The 20750-nt window shown below is 45.0% G+C and overlaps 1 protein-coding gene across 1 annotated transcript; it reads left to right on the top strand.

The window, feature by feature from the left end:
• The first annotated feature begins 18789 nt into the window (after positions 1 to 18789).
• Positions 18790 to 20362, top strand: LOC120644039 (UBP1-associated proteins 1C-like). Its single transcript, XM_039920575.1, has 2 exons — positions 18790 to 19001; positions 19266 to 20362. Exon 2 carries the CDS (start codon positions 19269 to 19271, stop codon positions 20124 to 20126), a length of 858 nt encoding a protein of 285 aa, XP_039776509.1. The 5' UTR covers positions 18790 to 19001; positions 19266 to 19268; the 3' UTR covers positions 20127 to 20362.
• The last annotated feature ends 388 nt before the right edge of the window (positions 20363 to 20750 follow it).

Raw genomic sequence — 20750 nt, forward strand, 5'->3', positions numbered from 1 at the left:
CTAACATGGAGATGCTACAGCTAGCTGCTGACTTCTATAAAAACCTCTTTGGTTTTGAAGAAAAGCTAGATGTTCACCTTTCTGACCAGTTTTGGGATATGGAAGATAGAATCACCCAAGAGGAAAATACAATGCTGGAAGACCCTCTGTCTGAACAAGAAATAAAAGATGCCGTTTTTGGCTCCTACTCGGATGGTGCTCCGGGTCCAGATGGCTTCTCCTTCATTTTTTTACCAAAAATTCTGGGACACCATCAAAACAGACTTCATGAATATAGTTAGAGGTTTTGAGAATGACAATGTTAACATTGCCAGACCCAATTATGCTATGTTGACTTTAATCCCAAAGGAGGCTGAAGCCACTGATATGAAAAAATTCAGACCCATTGCGCTTATTAATTGCAGTTTCAAAATTATTAGTAATGCTATAAATAAAAGACTCATTAAAATTAGTGACAGGCTTATTTCCTCCAACCAAACTGCCTTCATAAAAGGCAGATACATTCTTGAGAGTGTAGTAGCAGCTCATGAAATTATTCATGAGGTTGTCAGGAGTAAAGAAACTGGTTTAATTCTCAAACTTGATTACGAAAAGGCGTATGACAGAGTTAACTGGTTTTGGCACAAAATGGGTCAACTGGATTAAAAAAAATGACTAGGGTGGGGTCTATTTGAATCAGGCTGAATGATGAGAATAGCAGCTACTTCTCTGTGGGGAAAGGTCTCAGACAAGGGGATCCCTTGTCCCCCCTTCTCTTCAACCTTGTGGTTGATGTCTTTACTAGAATCCTCAGTAAAGCTGCCAAAAAAGGACTTATGGAAGGTCTTTTGATAGATATTTTCGTAGGTGGAATAGTTAGTCTCCAATATGCAGATGACACTCTTCTTTTCCTTAAGAATAATGTGACTAAAGCTGCACACTTTAAGTGGCTCTTAGCATGCTTTGAGAATCTTTCTGGAATGAAAGTTAACTACAACAAAAGCGACCTGCTGACTTTAGGCACTTCAGAAGAGGAAGATAACATGTATGCTAAACTCTTCTGTTGTAATCTTGGCCATTTTCCAATTAAGTATCTTGGAGTTCCTCTCCACTATACTAGGCTAAATAGAGAGGATATACAACCAGTTGTGGATAAGATGATCAAGTGAATTGCAGGTTGGAGAGGAAAGCTCCTCTCTTCTGTTGGGAAACTAACTCTACTAAAATCTTGCCTAGCAAGTATTCCCATTTACTTACTTTCAGTGATTAAATTCCCTAAGTGGGCGATTGAGACCATTAACTCCCAATTGGCTAACTTTCTCTGGAATGATGCTGAGAACAAAAGTAAATATCACTTGTCTAATTGGCATAGCTTGGCTCAGAAAAAGGAATTTGGTGGCTGGGGTATTCCAGACCTGAGGGATCTGAACCTCTGCCTCCTAGCTTCCTGGATCAACAGATATCACCTTAGTGATAGTTTGATCTGGAGGAAAATTGTAGATTCTAAATATAAGACAGATAAACCCAATATTTTTTGTTGTCCTGAAATCGGTGCTTCTCCTTTTTGGAAAGGAGTTCTATGAGCTAGCAAAGCAGTTATGCTTGGGGTTAGATGGAAGGTGGGTGATGGCAAATCTATAAGATTCTGGGAAGACCATTGGATTGGAGACTGCAGCCTCGCTACCCAGTTTTGGGAACTATATGTTATTTCGAATCATAAAAATGTTAGCATAGCTGATGTCTGGAATGGGGGTGATCTTATGATCACCTTTAGGAGAAGGGTTTCCAACATACTTATGTTATCCTGGTTTGACCTAGTATCCATTGCTGAATCCATTTCCTTTAGTGAGGATTCTGATTCCATTTGCTAGGCCTTTGATGACAGTAGCAAGTTCTTTGTACAAAGCATGTACAAAACTATTACTTTTAGAGGGATTCTTCCAGTACATACCCCTGCTGTTTGGCAGTTATCTGTGCCTCCAAGAATTCACATCTTCTTTTGGCTTTTGTCCAATAATAAAATTCTAACTAGAACTAATCTGGCTAAAAGAAGACATGTTGAGGACTTAAGGTGCCTCTTCTGCAATGAACCTGAAACTACTCATCACCTCTTCTTTGAGTGTATTGTAGCCAATGTAATGTGGAAGCATCTTTCAGACATTTTTGACATTGCCTTAGGCTCTGATTATGAGTCTGTTGCTAGATGGTGGCTAAGTAACAACAGTCACTGTGTTTTGAATATGAGCTGTGCTGCGCTTATATGGTGCTTGTGGAAACTCTGCAATGATCTTTGTTTTCAGGCAAAAACATGGCGCGACGAGAGGGTGCTGCTCCACAAGATTCTGGGGACGCTGAGAAATTGGCAAGTGCTGTGCAAGGAGGAACATCTTTCGGACTTGATGCATGCTCTGGAAGTGCTAGAGTTCAAGCTGCGTCAACCTCTACAACTACATGGATCCCAGGAGCCGGTATCATCCAGTTTGGTGCTATCAACTGGGGGAGTGTCCAGCGCTGCCACCACAGAAGCGATCTCTAAAGATCTTGCTCTCCCTTTTTTGAATGTCGAACCTATTGTCGCTAATCTATCAGGCGGGCGCGCCTAAAATACGCTGAACCTACTGTTTGAACATAACACTTTGTGATTTGTTTCTTTGAAATAAAGAGGGGAAACCTATTATTCTAAAAAAGCAAAAAGAGGAGCGAGAGCGGGGAGGAGGAAGCTGCCGCCGCCGCCGCCAACACCGCCGTATTTGGAGCCGAGCACTGGGCGTAGGAGAAAACCGCCGCCGCCGGAACGTCTTCACCGCGCCGGCGCCGCGATCGTCTACGCCAGCGACCTCTCCACTGCACCTCCGTCGTCATCCCTCTACCTCACCGGTAGGCCACACCCCGACGCCCATCCATCTCCTTTTTGCTAGCCACGTCGCCGATAAACCCTCCATAGGGCAGCCCTAGGAATCCCGTCACGCTTTCTCGTTTGCAGGATCAGAGCCCAACGCCAATGCTCCGCCGTAGCATACATCCCACCGTCGCCATAATAGCCTTGCTGCAGCTAGGCGCCGCCGCAGTTCGGTTCGCCGGAGCACCGTCCGCGTGCGCGCCATGGCCCTGACGTGACCTCTGCCGAAGCCGAGTGCGTCCACGGGATTCCGGTGGTAGCGTCCATGGCGCGGCAGCAGGCGGCGGTGAGGATGCCGTTCAGACTCACCCGTAACCACTGTCCAGGTGGCGATCGGCGACGAGGATATGCTCTTTCCTTCCCTTTTTCTCTGAACCTGACTCCTTCATTTTTCTCTAAATAAATTATGCGTGTCAAGTTCCAAAACGGATAACATAGAAATAGTAGTCTTCACTTTCCTTTACAACAATTTTGATTACGTACACTCTAATTCAGTCTGTAATATACTCACTCAAACTCAAATATTGCTCTTAACCTTGCTTCATACCACTGGTTTCAGCCTAATTTTTTGTAAACCCTGAGTTTTGCAGTCCACTTGTCTCCAAAATTTACTACTAAACATTAGAATCTATCCAAAGAGAAATTGTAGCACTGACACTCCTCTAAAAGCTTTGTTTCGAGCTGATTTGCTGATTTAATATATATATCTATCCACTCAGAAAACTGCTCTGAACAGATCTTTTTATTTTGCAGAAAGCATCGGAGGAACATGGCAAATGGACATACCGTAGTTGCGAGGACTGTTGGTGTTGACTTGTTGGATGGACCTCCTGGGTTTACGACGAATACACTCGTGGTTCACTACTCCATATCAGAGGACCACATGTGGCTCGGCTTTGACGGCGCGAGCAGGAGTACACGTCCTACCAAGTTCATGACAAAGAGCATCTCACTGCTAATTGACAAACCAATTGTTGAATACATGAGGTGGGGAGATACATGCCGTCACCTAATAAGCAAGTCTTTGATGCAGAGTTTCTCACATGCAGTATAGTACCAAGGATTATCCATGGCTGACTGGTACCAAGCCGTGCCAACTGATCTCAAAGAGTGCGTTGCACGATATGCCCACGAGCTGACCATTGGTTGCTCTTGCAAGTGTGAGGTGTTTATCCGTCTAAGCTTCCAGTTTCTGTATTGTGAGTCGACGTCTTTGTTGCTAGGTTGCATCAGGTCCAGTGTGTCTCCTGCAAAGGAAGATGCGTCTTCAGAGTGCTACATATGTCTTGATGCAGTGGCTGATGGTGCTGGAAAGGTGTATCTTCCAAAGTGCATGCACGGCTTCCACATTCGGTGCATTGCAAAGTGGTTTGATCGGAAATCAACGTGTCCTGTGTGCCGTGACAATTATATTGAGATTGTACCAGAACAATATAAACGTCTACGTGTAATTGGTGACAGCACTATAAGTGACTGCGGGTAAAATTTAATAGCACTTAAACAAAATGTAATAGAACTTGAGTTTTAGTCCTATAAAATTATTAAGAGAAATACTTTTCATTTATTTTGCTATCAAATTTATATCAATTGAGGGAAATACTTTTCATTTATATCGCAGCAACCATATGAATTTTACTGCCATGGTCGATCAAAGAGTCGTCTTGGTCTTCTTTTTTGGTGTATAAATATTTGAGTAAATTACCTCGGTGCCATAGAAATTTTGATGACTTCCTTCAGTGCCATAGATTTAAAAAGTTGAAACAATTAAAAACCTTTCTCACTAAGATTAGGCCCATCAACCCCTCACGGAAGTCCCACTAGTTAGGTCCAGAGGTTTGACGAAAGTGGGTGGAGTCCCATTTTTGATAGAAGGAAAATGTTTTTACCCAAAAACCTTATTTTTTTTCACCAAGAGTTTTACCCATCTCTTCTACCCGCGGTTTACTTTCTTTTGATACCACACGCTCATGCATGGCAAAAATTTCAGCTGAACCACCCTACGTGGCCGACCAATCAATTCCCATAAATTCACATAAATGTGAGGAAGGAAAAGTAAGTTTGGAAGGAAAAATATTCTTTTGTTTCTTTCCTTTTCTTATTTCCTTATGCACACGCACACATTTTATTTTTTCCTTCCTTATCCACACGCACAAGGTTTGTGTTTGGAAGGAGAAAATATTCTTTTCTTTCTTTTCTTATGCCCGCGCACACGATTCTTTTCTTTCCTTATTATGCACACGCATAGAGTTTCTTTGCAGCGCAGCTTTTTTTTTGGAACGACACACATCTCCTGCCTCCATTGTCCATGGCATCGGCATCCTTTGCCCCTGCTGCCGTCTAGGCCTCTCCACCGGCACCCCAGGCCACCGACGCCCCTATTCACCGCCGGCGTACACGTCTCCCTGTCTCTATTGTCCCTGACACCTGCGTCTAGGTCTCTCCACCGGCGTCCGTTTTTGTTCTAGCCACCGACACCCCTATCCACAGGCACCCGTCCATCTGCTAACCACCGACGACATCCCATATCATTAACATACTTGGTGCGCTTTAGATTAAATAGTTTACTGTAGTGGTATATTACTGGATTTCTGAATTACCAAAATTTCCAGTTTCATGTGAGTCTTTGGATTAGTTTATATTAGATGAGATTCGATTGCTATGATATTAATAAATAAATTTAAATTTTAATAATCATTTGATGCAATCTCCACTATTAATATTTTTAATAGTTCTTTAAATATTGGATCATTTGGTGAATCTAATTATTTTTAAATGGTGTTCTTTAAATACGTGCCACAAATCTCCACTATTAATAAATAAATTTAAATTTAATAATAATTTGATGCAATCTAATTATTTTTTAAACACGTGCCTGTGACACGTGCATATCCACTATCTTGTTATAGCTTTGGGAGGAAGCCTCCGCTAAATGGCTTAGCCTGTGATTTAAAACCTTAATGGCAGATACATGTCCGATTAGTGCCGTGGGAGTTAATTCATTAGAATCCTTTATAATTTGGTACAGATTTTGAATACTTTGATACTAATATTTTAGAAGGGAGGGAATATAAAGCAATTATTTCAGGGAAATTCGAAAGAGAGGGGATATAAAGCAAGCATAAGAGAGGGAATAATATAAAGCAATCACTTCTAGGGGCAAAAAAAAGAAAGTAGCAAGTGAGTCACCACACGGACATAGGTCGGCACATGGCGTGGGAACAGCCTAACAGGGAAAGCTGGATTCCGCGGTTTTTATTTAGCTGCTTGCTTTGCTTTCCTGCTAAGCATGCTGCTCTCTGCTCTCCTTCAGGAGGCCCTTGTTCCACCGTCCTCGTTATAAAGGGGTTGGGCTCAGTTTTTCCTCCTACCGTGTGCATTGCTTTCGCACGCCCCCTTTCCTCTCGCGCGCCTCCGCCTTCTGCGCAATCACCGGAGCAACGAAAACCTTCTTGATCTGTTTCCTCGCACTGCTCCCCCGGCCGGCCGATCGATGGAGTTTGCGCGCCGAGGCCGCCCAGCCACTGTCGGGGCCAGCGTCGACGACGACGGCCGCCGCTCCCCCGACCCTATGCTGCCACACGGTACGTCACGCGGCTCTTCCTCCCACTGCTATCATCTACCTCTGCGCTCGTTTTTTTTTTTTGAGAGAGAGAGAGGAGAATCACACTGCTTTGAGGGAAGCATTAAGAGTTTTGCAAAGTTCAGCTGGGGTTACCAGCGCCAAGCCGAGCAAAGCAACTGGAGGAAATCCTAGAACAGCACGGGTACAAGAGACCAAAATGGCCAGACTACCCTATTACAGTACTATTAGATTTCGTAGAAGGCTCAAACAGCATACCCTATTACAGTGAGTACTATTACAGCTAGCGCTCGGTTTTCTCGGGGAGAACAGTATGAAGCGATCTATTTCGTCGAGAATTTAGCATGTAAGCGATTGTTAGGTTTTCCGTGCCAATTACCTGAGAATCTGGACGACCTACGCTTTATCTCTTGCTTGCCTGCTCTTTTGAAGAGTGAAACCCCAGTTTCCATCAAGAAAGCAGGTCCTTAGCGTAATCAAGACTCACCAGCATAAAGCTCCGATAATACGCTGCTTTCTAGGAAGGTTCTACCAAATTTGCAGTTCTGCACGTGCTAAAAATTAGTGTAGAAGTAAAAACAAAAGGAACGATACAAAACCTAACCAAAGTTGGCCGGAAAACCCAGATTTTCCGAACGTGACCTGGGATCATCCGGAAGTCCTTTGCATGGAGCTACCAGGTCACAGTTTCCGCCCTGGTGTTGGCGTGCAAGCGGCAGTTCTTCAGAAATTTGCCCTTTCTGTTTCCTCTTCTGGTCCTTCTCGCGGGGCTTTCTTCCGTGTTACTTCCTTTGGCCGCTGCAAGTTCAGGCTCTGCCCTCCCTCGGTGGGCTTGATTTTACAGGCGCCATCGGGGGCTCTGCTTTAGATTTCGATGTTAGTCTAGATGGCCCAGGTTCTGGAGCTCTTGGAACCTTCATATATGATCCGGGTTAGGGTCCTCTGTCAAAGACAGAGTATATGTACCAATTCGTAGTATCGGGGCTAGATCATAGTATCCAGACCAGTTCGGAGTATTAAGATCAGTGGCACGTAAGATTTGGAAAAGTAGGCCGACCTCTAAATTCAATGAAATTTTAATCATAGCTTTGCCCATACATGTTGAGTCTTTGTCTAAAAATCTTATAAAAAAGGTCAAGACTTCATCTCGAATTTCATCGATTTAGAATAGGCAAAATTTGCTACGAGACACTAAAAGTGAAGTCATGTCGCCGGCCGACACCGAAAAAGGTTCGATGGGTTGCTAGACACTTTTGTTTATGACGATGTTGCTAGAATACATAATAATAACATAATAATAATGTTTATAACATAGTTCAGAAAAAAGTGGGCCATGCCCCCCTGTCAAAACATAATAATAATGTTTATAACATAGTTGCATAGGTTGGCTCCTTTTGATTTCTTGGTCAAGCTCCGCCTCTACTAGTGTGGAATGCAGGAGCGCTCCGTTATCGTTCATCGCATCGTGCTGCCTTGCACCATGCCTTGCCACGCGGCACGCGCTGCTCCGCCCGAAGGAGGTGGAGGTTGCAGTGCCCAGGAGGAAAGGAAGGAGAGGGACGTTCGCCGTAGGGACTCCCGCTCTGCACCGTATGTGTTCAACAAGGACGCTATCTGCCAATGGACTGCCGTAGGGAGGAGGGCTGGGCCACCGCGGAGGATCTGGTTGTTGGGAAACGGGTAGGCTACGCTAGCATCACTACCGCATATACCAAAGATACTTGCGAGTAGAAGATCATAGATCGTTACCACTAGACGCGCAGCGCAGCGGAAGAAGTCGCGCGTCGATGTAGAGGAAGTAGTCGATCACGTCCCACGAACCGAGCTCCTCGTACTTGATCCCAGCAGCCGATCAGCGCAGCAGTCGCAGCAGCGCCTCCACGGAGTCCACACGTACGGGGATGAAACGCCGGGCATCGGTGTGCTAGCACCGCACGCACGGCAAGGGCGGCGGCCGAGAGAGAAAGGGAGGGGCGGCGGCTAGGGAGGTGGCGCAGCTCACTGGGGTGTCGCCCCCCTAGCCCCTCCCTCGTATATATAGGTCGTACTAATGAGCTTCTATCTCATAGGCCCATTAGTAACCCTAATCTCTCTTGGATCAATATCCTCTTGGGCCTTTAAACCGTATTGTGATGATGGGCTCTTGGGCATATTACCAACAATCTCCCACTTGCACTAGAGACAATCATACAGGCAAGCTTTCCAACATTCCAAACCCCTTAAGTGTGTGACCCGTTAGGTTCATGTGTAGGTGGTCGTGATCGGAAATCATTTCCGAATCACAAGTCAATAGCGGCACCTAGCAGGGCATAGTGACTCACAAATACACATAAAGATCATATCGGTCGAACCTTAGATATACTCATACACCGATCCCTTTGCCACACGATACCAGTCAAGCTCAAAGCGAGATGCGTGCCACCTTTGTGATAGCTCGACCATTCTCTCGATCTAATAGTGGATTCTATTCATAACTAACCTTTAGTCATCATGATTAACTCTTTAATCACTTTGGCATGGCCATGCACTTTCAAATCCAACTATCTCGAGGGGCCCAGAGATATCTCTCCCGTTATCTAGGAGGGGCAAATTCCATCTTGATCCGCTCACATCTCATTCCACGTTTCATGACACACATGTAAGCTACTTTTGTAACTACCTAGTCACGGAGTAGCGTTTAGCAGCCCCAAGATGCACCACTACACACAGTGAGAAACAATGGCGATCTCAGGTCTAAGGATCCAGTAGGTATAACACTCAAGAACAACTGATGGCACATACAAAATAACAATCCCAACATTGTCTTGGAGTGGGTCAATCCAACACCATGTTCACCAACATGTGTCCACATCATTAATCCGATATCTCCATATCCATGATCCGTGAAACATGATCATCAATTAATGCATGTGCTAGTCTCAACGTCGTTGTTGTCCCACACAACGACATAAACTAGGGATAATTTAGAATCATATCATTATCAACAAAGAGTTTCACGAACAAGTCACATACTTGATAATCAATGTAAAAAATAATCATCCATGGAACAAATAACAATTATTTATCATTACATAAACATACTCATGACACAAAAATCTCCCACGCACACTAGAATTACTGATGTAAGTATCTAATACCCATAGATCTCATGTGCGCCTCATGCTTTGGTTGTGGGAGAGGTTTCGTCAACGGATCAGCAACGTTTGAATCCGTGTGCACCTTGCAAACCTTCACATCACCTCTCTCAACAAAGTTACGGATGAGGTGATACTTCCGCAGTATATGTCTGGACTTCTTAGTTGTTCTAGGCTCCTTTGCTAGTGCAACGGCACCACTATTATCACAATAGAGGTCCACTGGACTGGACGCACTAGGAACAACACCCAAGTCAGAAACAAACTTTCTGATCCAAACAGCTTCTTTTGCTGCTTCGGAAGCTGCAATATACTCGGCCTCTGTCGTCGAATCAGCCACCGTATCTTGCTTGGAACTCTTCCAGCTCACTGCCCCACCATTGAGGCAGAAAACAAAACCGGATTGCGATTTGGAGTCATCTTTGTCTGTTTGAAAACTAGCATCGGTGTAACCCTTTACAATGAGCTCATCTTCGCCTCCAAATATTAGGAACATATCCTTAGTTCTTCTTAAGTACTTAAGGATACTCTTTACAATTGTCTAGTGAGCTTCACCGAAATCTGACTGATACCTGCTCGTAACACTTAGAGCAAAGGAAACATCTGGGCGCATGCAAAGAATAGCATACATGATCGACCCTATGGCTGAAGCATAAGGAATCGTACTCATCCTCTTTTGCTCATCAGGTGTCGTAGCACACTGACTCTTGCTTAGAGTAATGCCATGTGACATTGGCAAGAAATCTTTCTTGGAATCTTGCATGTTGAATCCAATTAGCCTTTTTGATCTATCTCTATAGATCCTAATACCCAGAATATAAGCCGCCTCTCCTAAATCCTTCATCGAAAAACTCTTTTTCAATGAGGTTTTAACGGTTTCAAGCATTGGAATATCATTTCTGATCAGTAATATGTCATCCACATATAGGACCAGAAACACAAGTGCGCTCCCACTAGCTTTTTTGTAAACACAAGGCTCATCTTCATTCTTGATGAAGCCAAACCCTTTGACTACTTCATCAAAACGAATATTCCAACTCCGAGATGCTTGCTTCAATCCATAGATGGACCTCTGAAGCTTACATATTTTCCCAGCATTTTTAGGATCGACAAAACCTTCAGGCTGTGTCATATACACATCCTCACTTAGATGTCCATTAAGGAAAGCGGTTTTGACATCCATTTGCCATATCTCATAGTCATAATATGCGGCAATTGCTAGGAGAATCCGAACAGACTTTAGCATTGCGACGGGTGAAAAGGTTTCCTCATAGTCAACACCTTGAATTTGTCGAAAACCTTTCGCCACCAATCGTGCCTTATAGATGTGAACATTTCCATCCATGTCAAATTTTTTCTTAAAAATCCATTTACAGTCGACAGGTCTCACACTGTCAATTTGATCGACCAAGTTCCAAACTTGATTATCATGCATGGATTTTAACTCGGATTCCATGGCTTCAAGCCATTTGTCGGAGTCGGGTCCCATCATTGCTTCTTTGTAGGTCAAGGGCTCATCATTTTCCATCAATAATACGTGGCGCTCCTCCGTAATAAGGAGGTTGAGCTTGTCAGTAGCGCGACATACCCTTATAGACCTTCGTGGGGCTGGTGCCTCAACTACGGGTTGTGCAACATCTTACACATCCCGTGGATGTTCAGTGGTTGCTGAAACAGTTTCGGGTGTTTCCTGAATTTCTTCAAGTTGCACCTTGCTCCCACTAAATCCTTTTGAGAGAAACTCCTTTTCTAAGAAAACACCATTACGAGCGACAAACACTTTGCCTTCCGCCTTATTGTAAAAATAATATCCTTTGGTTTCCCTAGGATACCCCACAAAGAAGCATTTGTCTGACTTTGGAGTGAGCTTATCTGACATCAAACGTTTGACATAAGCCTCACATCCCCAAACTTTGAGAAAAGATAATCCGGGACGCTTCCCAGTCCATATCTCATATGGTGTCTTCTTAACAGACTTACTTGGAACCCTATTCAGTGTGAACGCAGCAGTTTCAAGAGCATAACCCCAAAATGACAATGGAAGATCAGCTTGGCTCATCATGGACCTAACCATGTCCAACAAGGTTCGGTTCCTCCGTTCGGATACCCCATTCCATTGAGGCGTTCCGGGCGGAGTTAGCTGCGGAATAATTCCACATTGCTTCAAATGATCACCAAATTCAAGGCTCAAATATTCTCCTCCACGATCATATCGCAGAAATTTAATTGTCTTGCCTAATTGATTTTGTACTTCATTCTGAAATTCTTTGAACTTTTCAAACGATTCAGACTTGTGCCTCATTAAGTAGATATAGCCATATCTACTAAAGTCATCAGTGAAAGTAATGAAATACTGAAAACCACCTCTGGCTATTGAGCTCATTGGTCCACATACATCGGTATGTACAAGTCCCAACAAGTCACTCGGCCTTTCACTATGACCAGCGAAAGGTGCTTTGGTCATCTTTCCAAGCAAACAAGACTCACATGTGTCAAATGATTCAAAATCAAATGAGCTTAACAATCAATCTTTATGGAGTTGTTCAATGCGCTTCTCATTTATATGACCTAAGCGACAATGCCAAATAAAAGTGGGATTCAAATCATTTGGTCTAAGCCTCTTAGTATTAATGTTACAGACAGATTTATCCTCAAGATCAAGAACATATAATCCATTCACTAATGGACAATGAGCATAAAAAATATCATTGCAAAAAATAGAACAATGTTTGTTCTCTATTACAATCTTAAAATCACCAACTTCTTCCAAACATGAAGAAGAAATAATGTTCTTGCTCAAAGCAGGAATGCAATAACAATTATTTAATTCCAAAACTAATCCGGAGGGTAGAGACAAGTGGTAAGTGCCGACCGCCAATACCGCAACCTTTGCGCCATTGCCGACACGAACGTCCAACTCGGCTCTTGCAAATCTTCTAGTCTCACTTAGACCCTGCAACGATTTGCAAGTGTGAATCATCGATCCAGTATCAAATACCCATGATTCACTAGAAGATAATGCAATATTTATTTCTATAATATTTATACCTGAAGTGGAAGTCTCACTTCCCTTCTTCTTCTTCTTTTCTTCCAAGTACTTCTTGCAGTTCCTAGACCAATGTCCCTTTTCATGACAGTGGAAGCATTCATCCTCAGAAGTAGGGCCAGATTTGGCCTTAGGTGCTGGCTTTAGCTTAGAGCCCGAGGACTCACCACTGGAACTCTTTTCCTTGCCTTTACCTTTGGGATTAGGAGGCGTCCAACGCTTCCTCTTTTTGTTTCCCTTCTGAATCATCATCACATGATTGGGATTCTTCTTAATGCTCTCCTCTGCTGTCTTTAGCATCCCATGCAACTCACTCAATGTTTTATCCAAGCCATTCATCTGAAAGTCCATGATAAAAGGCTCATAGCTCGCCGGGAGCGACTGGAGAATAACATCAGTAGCCAAGTCTTGGTGAAGTTCAGAACCAAGTCTGTCCAAAGTCTCAATGTAACCAATCATTTTGATCACATGAGGACTGACTGGGCTACCTTCTTGCAGCTTGCACGCAAACAAGGACTTTGAGATATTGAACCTCTCAGTCCTGGCTTGGTTCTGAAACATCCCACGCAGCCCCTCGATCATGGTATGAGCATCCGCATGCTCATACTGCTTCTGCAGATCAGGGGACATGGTGGCGAGCATCAGACAGCTGACATCAAGTGAGTCATTGCAGTGCTTCTCATAAGCTCTGCGATCAGCAGCAGTTGCATTGTCAGGGAGATCATCAGGATATGGCTGCTCAAGAACATACTCCTTTTTCTCTTGCCTGAGAACAATTCTCAGGTTGCGGTACCAATCAATAAAGTTTGTTCCATTCAACTTTTCTTTCTCAAGAACAGAACGCAAATTGAAAGCGGAATTGTTACTGGCAGACATGATCTACAACATTAAACTAAAGCAAGATTTCAGCACTAAGTTTATGTAAAGACTTTCATTAACTGATTTAACAAAAGACAACCTACTATATCAATGTCATCTTCCCTCTAATGACATATAGTGGTTCAAGATCCATAATCACTAAAATTCTAGTGAGCTTTAGCATCACGGCTAGAAAAGTAGTGATATAGGTAAGTAACAAATTACTAATCACATCTCTATGCGACTCTTGTTTGTTGGGTGGCATCCAATGCCCCGGCCCCAACCCTATGCCTTAAAGCCCAAAACTGTTTTGATAGCTTTGCTGAGTAAACCAATACTATGCTTGTGAATGTCCGACATCCACCCTATACAAAAGTGATAGCTGAGGGTACTCTACTTTGGTAAACCTACCACACAACGATCAAAATTTATAGGTGCAGCTATTGGTAAAAGGCATCAAAAACTCAACCTTTTCTGAGGGAAGCTATTCTATCATGATTAAAGCATCCACCATATGTAAAAGCATGAAAGAATAGTATGACAGGAAAATAAACATCACAGGCATATAATCATACTATATTGTGAATAGTATGGCCTCTTGCATCACAATGGGCTCCATCGCCATGGCTCCAAGGTGACCTCCATTGCCATCCGTCCTGTCTTGTGGTGATCATCATCGCCATCATGATTGAAGCCTCCATGAAAAGATACTAAGCTACTACATCTAATAGCTAGTGAAATAATTACATGCGGATTCAAACATCACAAGTCGACACGCAGGTCGTTATACAATAATGGTGCAACCTCAACCCGATTGTGTTAACTTGCGACACGCAGGCCGCACAAATCATCACATACATCATCACATGACATTGAGGCCATACCATTCACATCACACCCTGCAAAAACAAGTTAGGCGTACGACGTGTTCTACCAAAGTAGCGCTTAGGAAGCCGCTACAGCGAGAAAGCAACGGCGGTCCCGAGCCATTCAGAGTGATCGCATCTATGGAATCCCTATGAAAATCTCATCAGAGTGATCGCATCACCTCAAATCCGAGCCATTCATAATGCCTCAATTTTCACTAGGTCAATCACATTGACCGTGCAAACTTTGCACTTGAGAAGACTGCATCTACACATGACCTCGATCTGTTGGTTCAATCTGTTGACTATGCACACAGTTAGTCCCGATGGTGATTCCAGCCGGTAGGGACATGTCGTATGCATAACAGAGAAAGAACACAAACTAATCTTTTGTCACATGCCGCGCAATCAACTCGCTCCAGTTTTAACCCCTTATGACCAATTGATCTAATCAAACCGTGCAAAAGTAATAGATCCAATCTACTACAACAACATATCACCTATATGCAAAAGATCCAGACCAAAAACTATGCAAGATGGCTCTGGTACCACTGTTGGGAAACGGGTAGGCTACGCTAGCATCACTACCGCATATACCCAAGATACTTGCGAGTAGAAGATCATAGATCGTTACCACTAGACGCGCAGCGCAGCGGAAGAAGTCGCGCGTCGATGTAGAGGAAGTAGTCGATCACGTCCCACGAACCGAGCTCCTCGTACTTGATCCCAGCAGCCGATCAGCGCAGCAGTCGCAGCAGCGCCTCCACGGAGTCCACACGTACGGGGATGAAACGCCGGGCATCGGTGTGCTAGCATCGCACGCACGGCAAGGGCGGCGGCCGAGAGAGAGAGGGAGGGGCGGCGGCTAGGGAGGTGGCGCTGCTCACCGGGGTGTCGCCCCCCTAGCCCCTCCCTCGTATATATAGGGCGTACTAATGGGCTTCTATCTCATAGGCACATTAGTAACCCTAATCTCTTTTGGATCAATATCCTCTTGGGCCTTTAAACCGTATTGTGATGATGGGCTCTTGAGCATATCACAACACTGGTCTGGTATGCCATGGCGACGTTAGTAGCAGCGATCGCCAGGGAGATCAGAACCATGGCCTTCGGCCGGTCACGGTAGTTACGCCGTGTGCTGCGAGTGCGTGCAACCCTCGTCTGCAGTGCGGCATGGTGCGGGGGGGGGGCAGCAGAGCTGCGAGCTTAGCGAGCTCGTAGGACATGGACCCAGCAGCGCAATGCGGTGAGAACACGTGCTCAATGATTAATGGCACCACATTGGCGGCAACACATTCCAGCGGAGGGAACGCATGCTGCGTGCAAGTATCATTGTATCTACAATCCTGTGTGAAACAGCGCGTATGGCATGCAGCAACGAGGTGACCACAGAGCCTTGCCCTTGTACGTGCCCACGCTTCAGCATCCCTAGCTTGGGCTCGTCGTCATTGTAGTCAAGGATGACCTAGAGCGCGAGGAGGTCACCCAGGAACGAGCGCATTATGTGCGGCAGGCCACGAAACGCCGCACACGCAGCTGTGCCGCTCCGCCATTGTGCCTCGGCGCTGTTACCGTGCCTGCACTAGCACCGCTGTCACATCGCACGCCAGACCCACCTCGGCGCACCGCACTCTAAACCCGCATCTGCACCGCGCCGCTCGCTTGCCTGCCCTTGCCCCGCTGGTGCGCTGCCCGCCAAACCCACAACCGCACCTAGATCCATGATAGATAGATGATTTAAATACCCTTAGCATCTAATAGATGATACATGTCCCAGAGGCCATTTGAACTTATCTCTCTCTTTGACTTGCACTGGCGGAGCCTGAACAATGAATCGGAGGGGGGGGGGGTGGCGCCTTGTTAATTAAACTGCTAACCTAATGAACAGTACCAAAATTACTATTCAACTAGTGGAGATTTTGCATGGTGGGGGGGGGGGGCATCGCCCTCCTTGGCCCCAACGACGCTCCGCCACTGTTGACTTGGTCATCACTGTCTTCATCGTCTTCCTCTTCGCTCCATCTACTCTTGTGCCTTCCATGTGATCGATGTGGATCACCCATGGCCTTACCTAGACTTGATCCATTGGTATATATGCCTTCTCGCATGCTCAGGGGCGGATCTAGCGGTGGGGCAGGTGGGGCTCAAGCCCCACCATAAGAATGGAGCCCCTCCTTTAGCTCTTTCTAATTTTTTTAGACATGAAAGAGAGAAAGAAGGGGCTCTAGAGGTTGGAGATGACTTAGCCCCCTCTTCTATTAAATGCTAGATCCGCCACTGCACATGCCCTTCGTGCCCTTAGTACATCGGCGCCAAACCTCGCTTGACCTTCACCCCCTTGTCATTGAACACCATGCCGCAACCATATATACCTACATATCATAAGCGAAGAGATGAATGGTGTGTCTAACTCCGCTATTTTTTTTCACCGAACATGCATATTTGCCTGTATTTCATTAAGAGGAAAGAAGTTTGAAGATTATAACAAGAATGCGCAGGCTAGCAAGGGTAGTGTGGTTTGGTGTGCGAGCGTGAACCCAAACTGAACCCCCTAACCAGCTGCAACAATGCGCAAAACGCTTAGAATTCGAAATACTACATATCTGACCGAGTAACAACGTTGTAGCTGCATCTACTCTCAGACATACAGCATGCTGTCACATGTCGGCCTTGCGGCGATGACGTCGACCGGGAAACAGCTCGTGTATGGCTGCCCGCTTGGAGGAGGATAGCGGCGCCTTGAAAGTTTCCTGAAAAGTCTTGAAGACCGACTCGTCCGGGTGATCCTGATGATCAACAAGGCTCATCTTCTTGAGCATCACCTTTGTGGCCTGCGCTTCTGGGTTCGCAGCCTGATGAGCAGTCTTGGCCACCAACCTGCTGCTGCGACGTGGCACCCAGTCATCATCCCTGACCTTCTTGACCCGAAGTCGTGGAGGCGTAGCGAGGATAGGTTGCTCCAAAGGCAGCTTTATGGACTCAATGAAGGCGCCCAATGTGCGGCGGTAGTCACCCCCAGATCCAGCGTCGCTAGAGGCTGTTGCACCGGCACAACGCTACACTATGTGAGAACAGGGTAATTGGTAATGGCAAAGACTAACATTGGTAACGGGCTTAGCCAACGTTACCATTTCTAGATTACTAATGACTGGTCATTGGTAACGGGTAATTGGTAACGGGCTTTAGACAATGTTTGGTACTGAAGGCCGTTACCAATCACCCCATGCGGCTGCTCCCTCTGGGCCCACTATCAGTATTGGTAACAGACCTCATATGATGCCCTTTACCATTGACAAATCAAAGGTAACGAACTTCATTTGATGCCCGTTACCTTTGATGTGTTAATGGTAATAGCCGTTATTTGAGGCCCGTTACCATTGACAAACCAAAGGTAACGGACTTCATTTGACGCCCGTTACCTTTGATGTGCTAATGGTAACGGCCGTCATTTGAGGCCCATTACCAATGACACATCAGAGGTAACGGGCATCAAATGACGGCTAACTCGTTACCTTTAAGTTTTCATAACAGGCTTTATCAACGTCTGTTACCTTTAAACTTTTGTGAACGGGCAACTTATGCCCGTTACCTAAAAGCTCTTTTCACGTAGTGCTATTGACCCCCAACTCGTTGCAGTCCAAGGCACCCACTGGGGCTTCGACAACACCTGATGGAGCACCAACAGGGAGGTCGATGTCGTCCAACCGGAGGTCTGCCAGCGCCATCTCTGCACTATCCTGCTGAGACTGGGAGACGTGATGCCCGTGAGACATGGCTCCATGAGCGCCAGGGGGAGCAACGTCTGGAGGGCCAACAGCCAGAACGTCGCAGCAGGGAGCTCCCCCCTTCATACCGTTGGAAGGCAGGGAGTTGCCCAAATCAAATTCAAACACCATCGGATCCCAGTCTCTCCTAGAATCCAGCTGCTGGATAACGCATGCAGATTGAAAATCTTGTTTCATGGCGTTTGACACCACAGCGACCGAGGACGACGCCCACGCTGCCTGCAGCAGCGCTGGCTTTTCAGCCACGCCTGGCAGGGGACCAGCCTGAGAAGCAGGCGCACGCGTACCACAAGCGGGCCTTACTGGGCAGCAAATGGACCCCACCAGGCCCGCTTGTCCATGGGTCCCGCAAGCGGGACTACTATAAATTTATCACCTCTGGTTAGCCACAAAAATAATCATGCACAAATGAAACATGCTATGCAGCATCTAGATCAAGGTTCTTCTTAACTTGGTCTCTAACTCTAAGCATCCATAGCAGCAAAGTGTGTATCTGCGTTTAAGCTTGCACCGTCATGTACCTCTAACCTCTCTGGTTCGTTTTACTGGGGAGCACAAGGACAGCGGGGGAAAGGGAGCTAAAGATCTTTTCATTTCTATTTCGTTCTGACGCGATCAATTCTTGTGAAACTTTTGGTGATGTAGTGATTACGTTGAATGACACTGTCTTCTTCATTTGGTGATGTCATAATGTTCGCGCCGACCATCAGGAATTTCACGTTTCTTGTGCAGGAATTTCGCCTGCCACGGAAGATCTCGTCGATGAATGCTTGAGAACTTCTGGTGGTAACAATAAGGCGGCAGGTCAGGAGAATGCAGCACCTGATGAGTACAAAGTACAAGAATCCAGTGAGGTGAGCAACTTACCATGATGTTTTCCTTTTTCATCTATTATTACAATCTACGTTTGTGTTATTTAGAGTATGTATTTACGGCTTTGTAGAGTTTGTATATGGAGATTTCAGTAGTGTGTCTTGTGTTTCACAATTTCAAGTGCTAATGGCATAATCAAACTGTGTTGAGAAAGACGTGGTAGCAATTATGTTTGCTTTTATTTCACCATTGATTAAGTTGTTGCCAGTGATGCTGAATCTCTAATCAAACTGCATGTCAAACAGACCATGCTGCCCATGAAGACGTTCCCTTCTTCAGTGAAATGGACCTGTTCCATTTGTCAGGTAAAAGCAACCAGTCAGGGCAACTTACGGCAGCATTTTGCAGGGCAGAAGCACTGGTCAAAAGTAGCATCCCTGGTATCAAGAAACAATGCAAAATCTCAGAAGGCGAAAGAAACTGTTGAGAAATCAGGAAATGCACTTCCAATGTGGGCGTGCAGGTTCTGCCAATCCAACTGCACTTGCCAATCAGACCTGGAGAACCACATGAAAGGCAAAAGGCACCAAAGGAATATCCGAGCCCTGATGGAAGAATGCAAAAACATGGAAAGCAATTACGCATCCCCAACCTGGACATGCAGCCTTTGCCAAGCTAGGTGCACTGGTCAGTCAGTGTTGGAGAACCACCTTAGAGGCAAGAGACACCGTCTGAATTTTCTGCTTCTACAGGTTGAAGAAGCCAAGCTGTATCTGTCAGGAAATGCACTTCCAATGTGGGCGTGCAGGTTCTGCCAATCCAACTGCACTTGCCAATCAGACCTGGAGAACCACATGAAAGGCAAAAGGCACCAAAGGAATATCCTAGCCCTGATGGAAGAATGCAAAAACATGGAAAGCAATTACGCATCCCCAACCTGGACATGCAGCCTTTGCCAAGCTAGGTGCACTGGTCAGTCAGTGTTGGAGAACCACCTTAGAGGCAAGAGACACCGTCTGAATTTTCTGCTTCTACAGGTAGAAGAAGCCAAGCTGTATCTGTCATTGAGTTTCTGCAAGGTCTGCAATTTGCAGTGCAGCAGCGAAAAGATGCTTGCTCACCACCGTACTGGGAAGAAGCATCTGGCAAAGCTCAATGGCTGCTGACTGCAGGATCTAGCACCATATTTAAACTTCATCAGTTGTGATTCATTCGCCAAGTACAACTTATTTTACATACTATCTATTAACTAGATTGTGCGTTCATACAATATGTTGTAATGCTAGCATACAGTAGTTTCATCATTTATTCAATTTCAGCGTGAATTGTAACAGCCCAATAATTTGTAAACATGTCATGGAGCATACATGTGCATCGTATTTTGCATCCAAGTAAATTTTCAGCAGGGTTTGAATGTTTTTAGAATTTAGTTTTAAATTTAAAACATTATTTTTGGTATGTGATTGTGAGGAAACTTTGGATTTCACCATGGCACGTATGCTATTAAATTACATGATAAAATAATAATTTTCAAATCATGAATTTAGATGATTTTTGTTGGATTCTTAGAAATCATTTTGGGGCTATACAGTTTAGCTGAAAATTCAAATATAATATTCTGTAGGAATTTTAATTTCAAAACTTGTTAGATCAAAACAAAATGAATCTTGCATGATTTATAGCATCTACTTGAATAATTACATTGTTTTTGGAGATCTCTAAATTTCTCATTTTAGATTGACAAGAAAAGAGAACTACGCAGCTCAGGACCAGACATCCGCTTTCGATTG

The sequence above is a fragment of the Panicum virgatum genome, chromosome 8K, assembly GCF_016808335.1.
Source record: "Panicum virgatum strain AP13 chromosome 8K, P.virgatum_v5, whole genome shotgun sequence".
NCBI classification, from domain to species: Eukaryota; Viridiplantae; Streptophyta; class Magnoliopsida; order Poales; family Poaceae; genus Panicum; species Panicum virgatum.

Bases quoted from the DNA above. Each gene is read 5' to 3' on its own strand.
- LOC120644039 (XM_039920575.1), top strand. From the start codon at position 19,269: ATGCTGCCCATGAAGACGTTCCCTTCTTCAGTGAAATGGACCTGTTCC.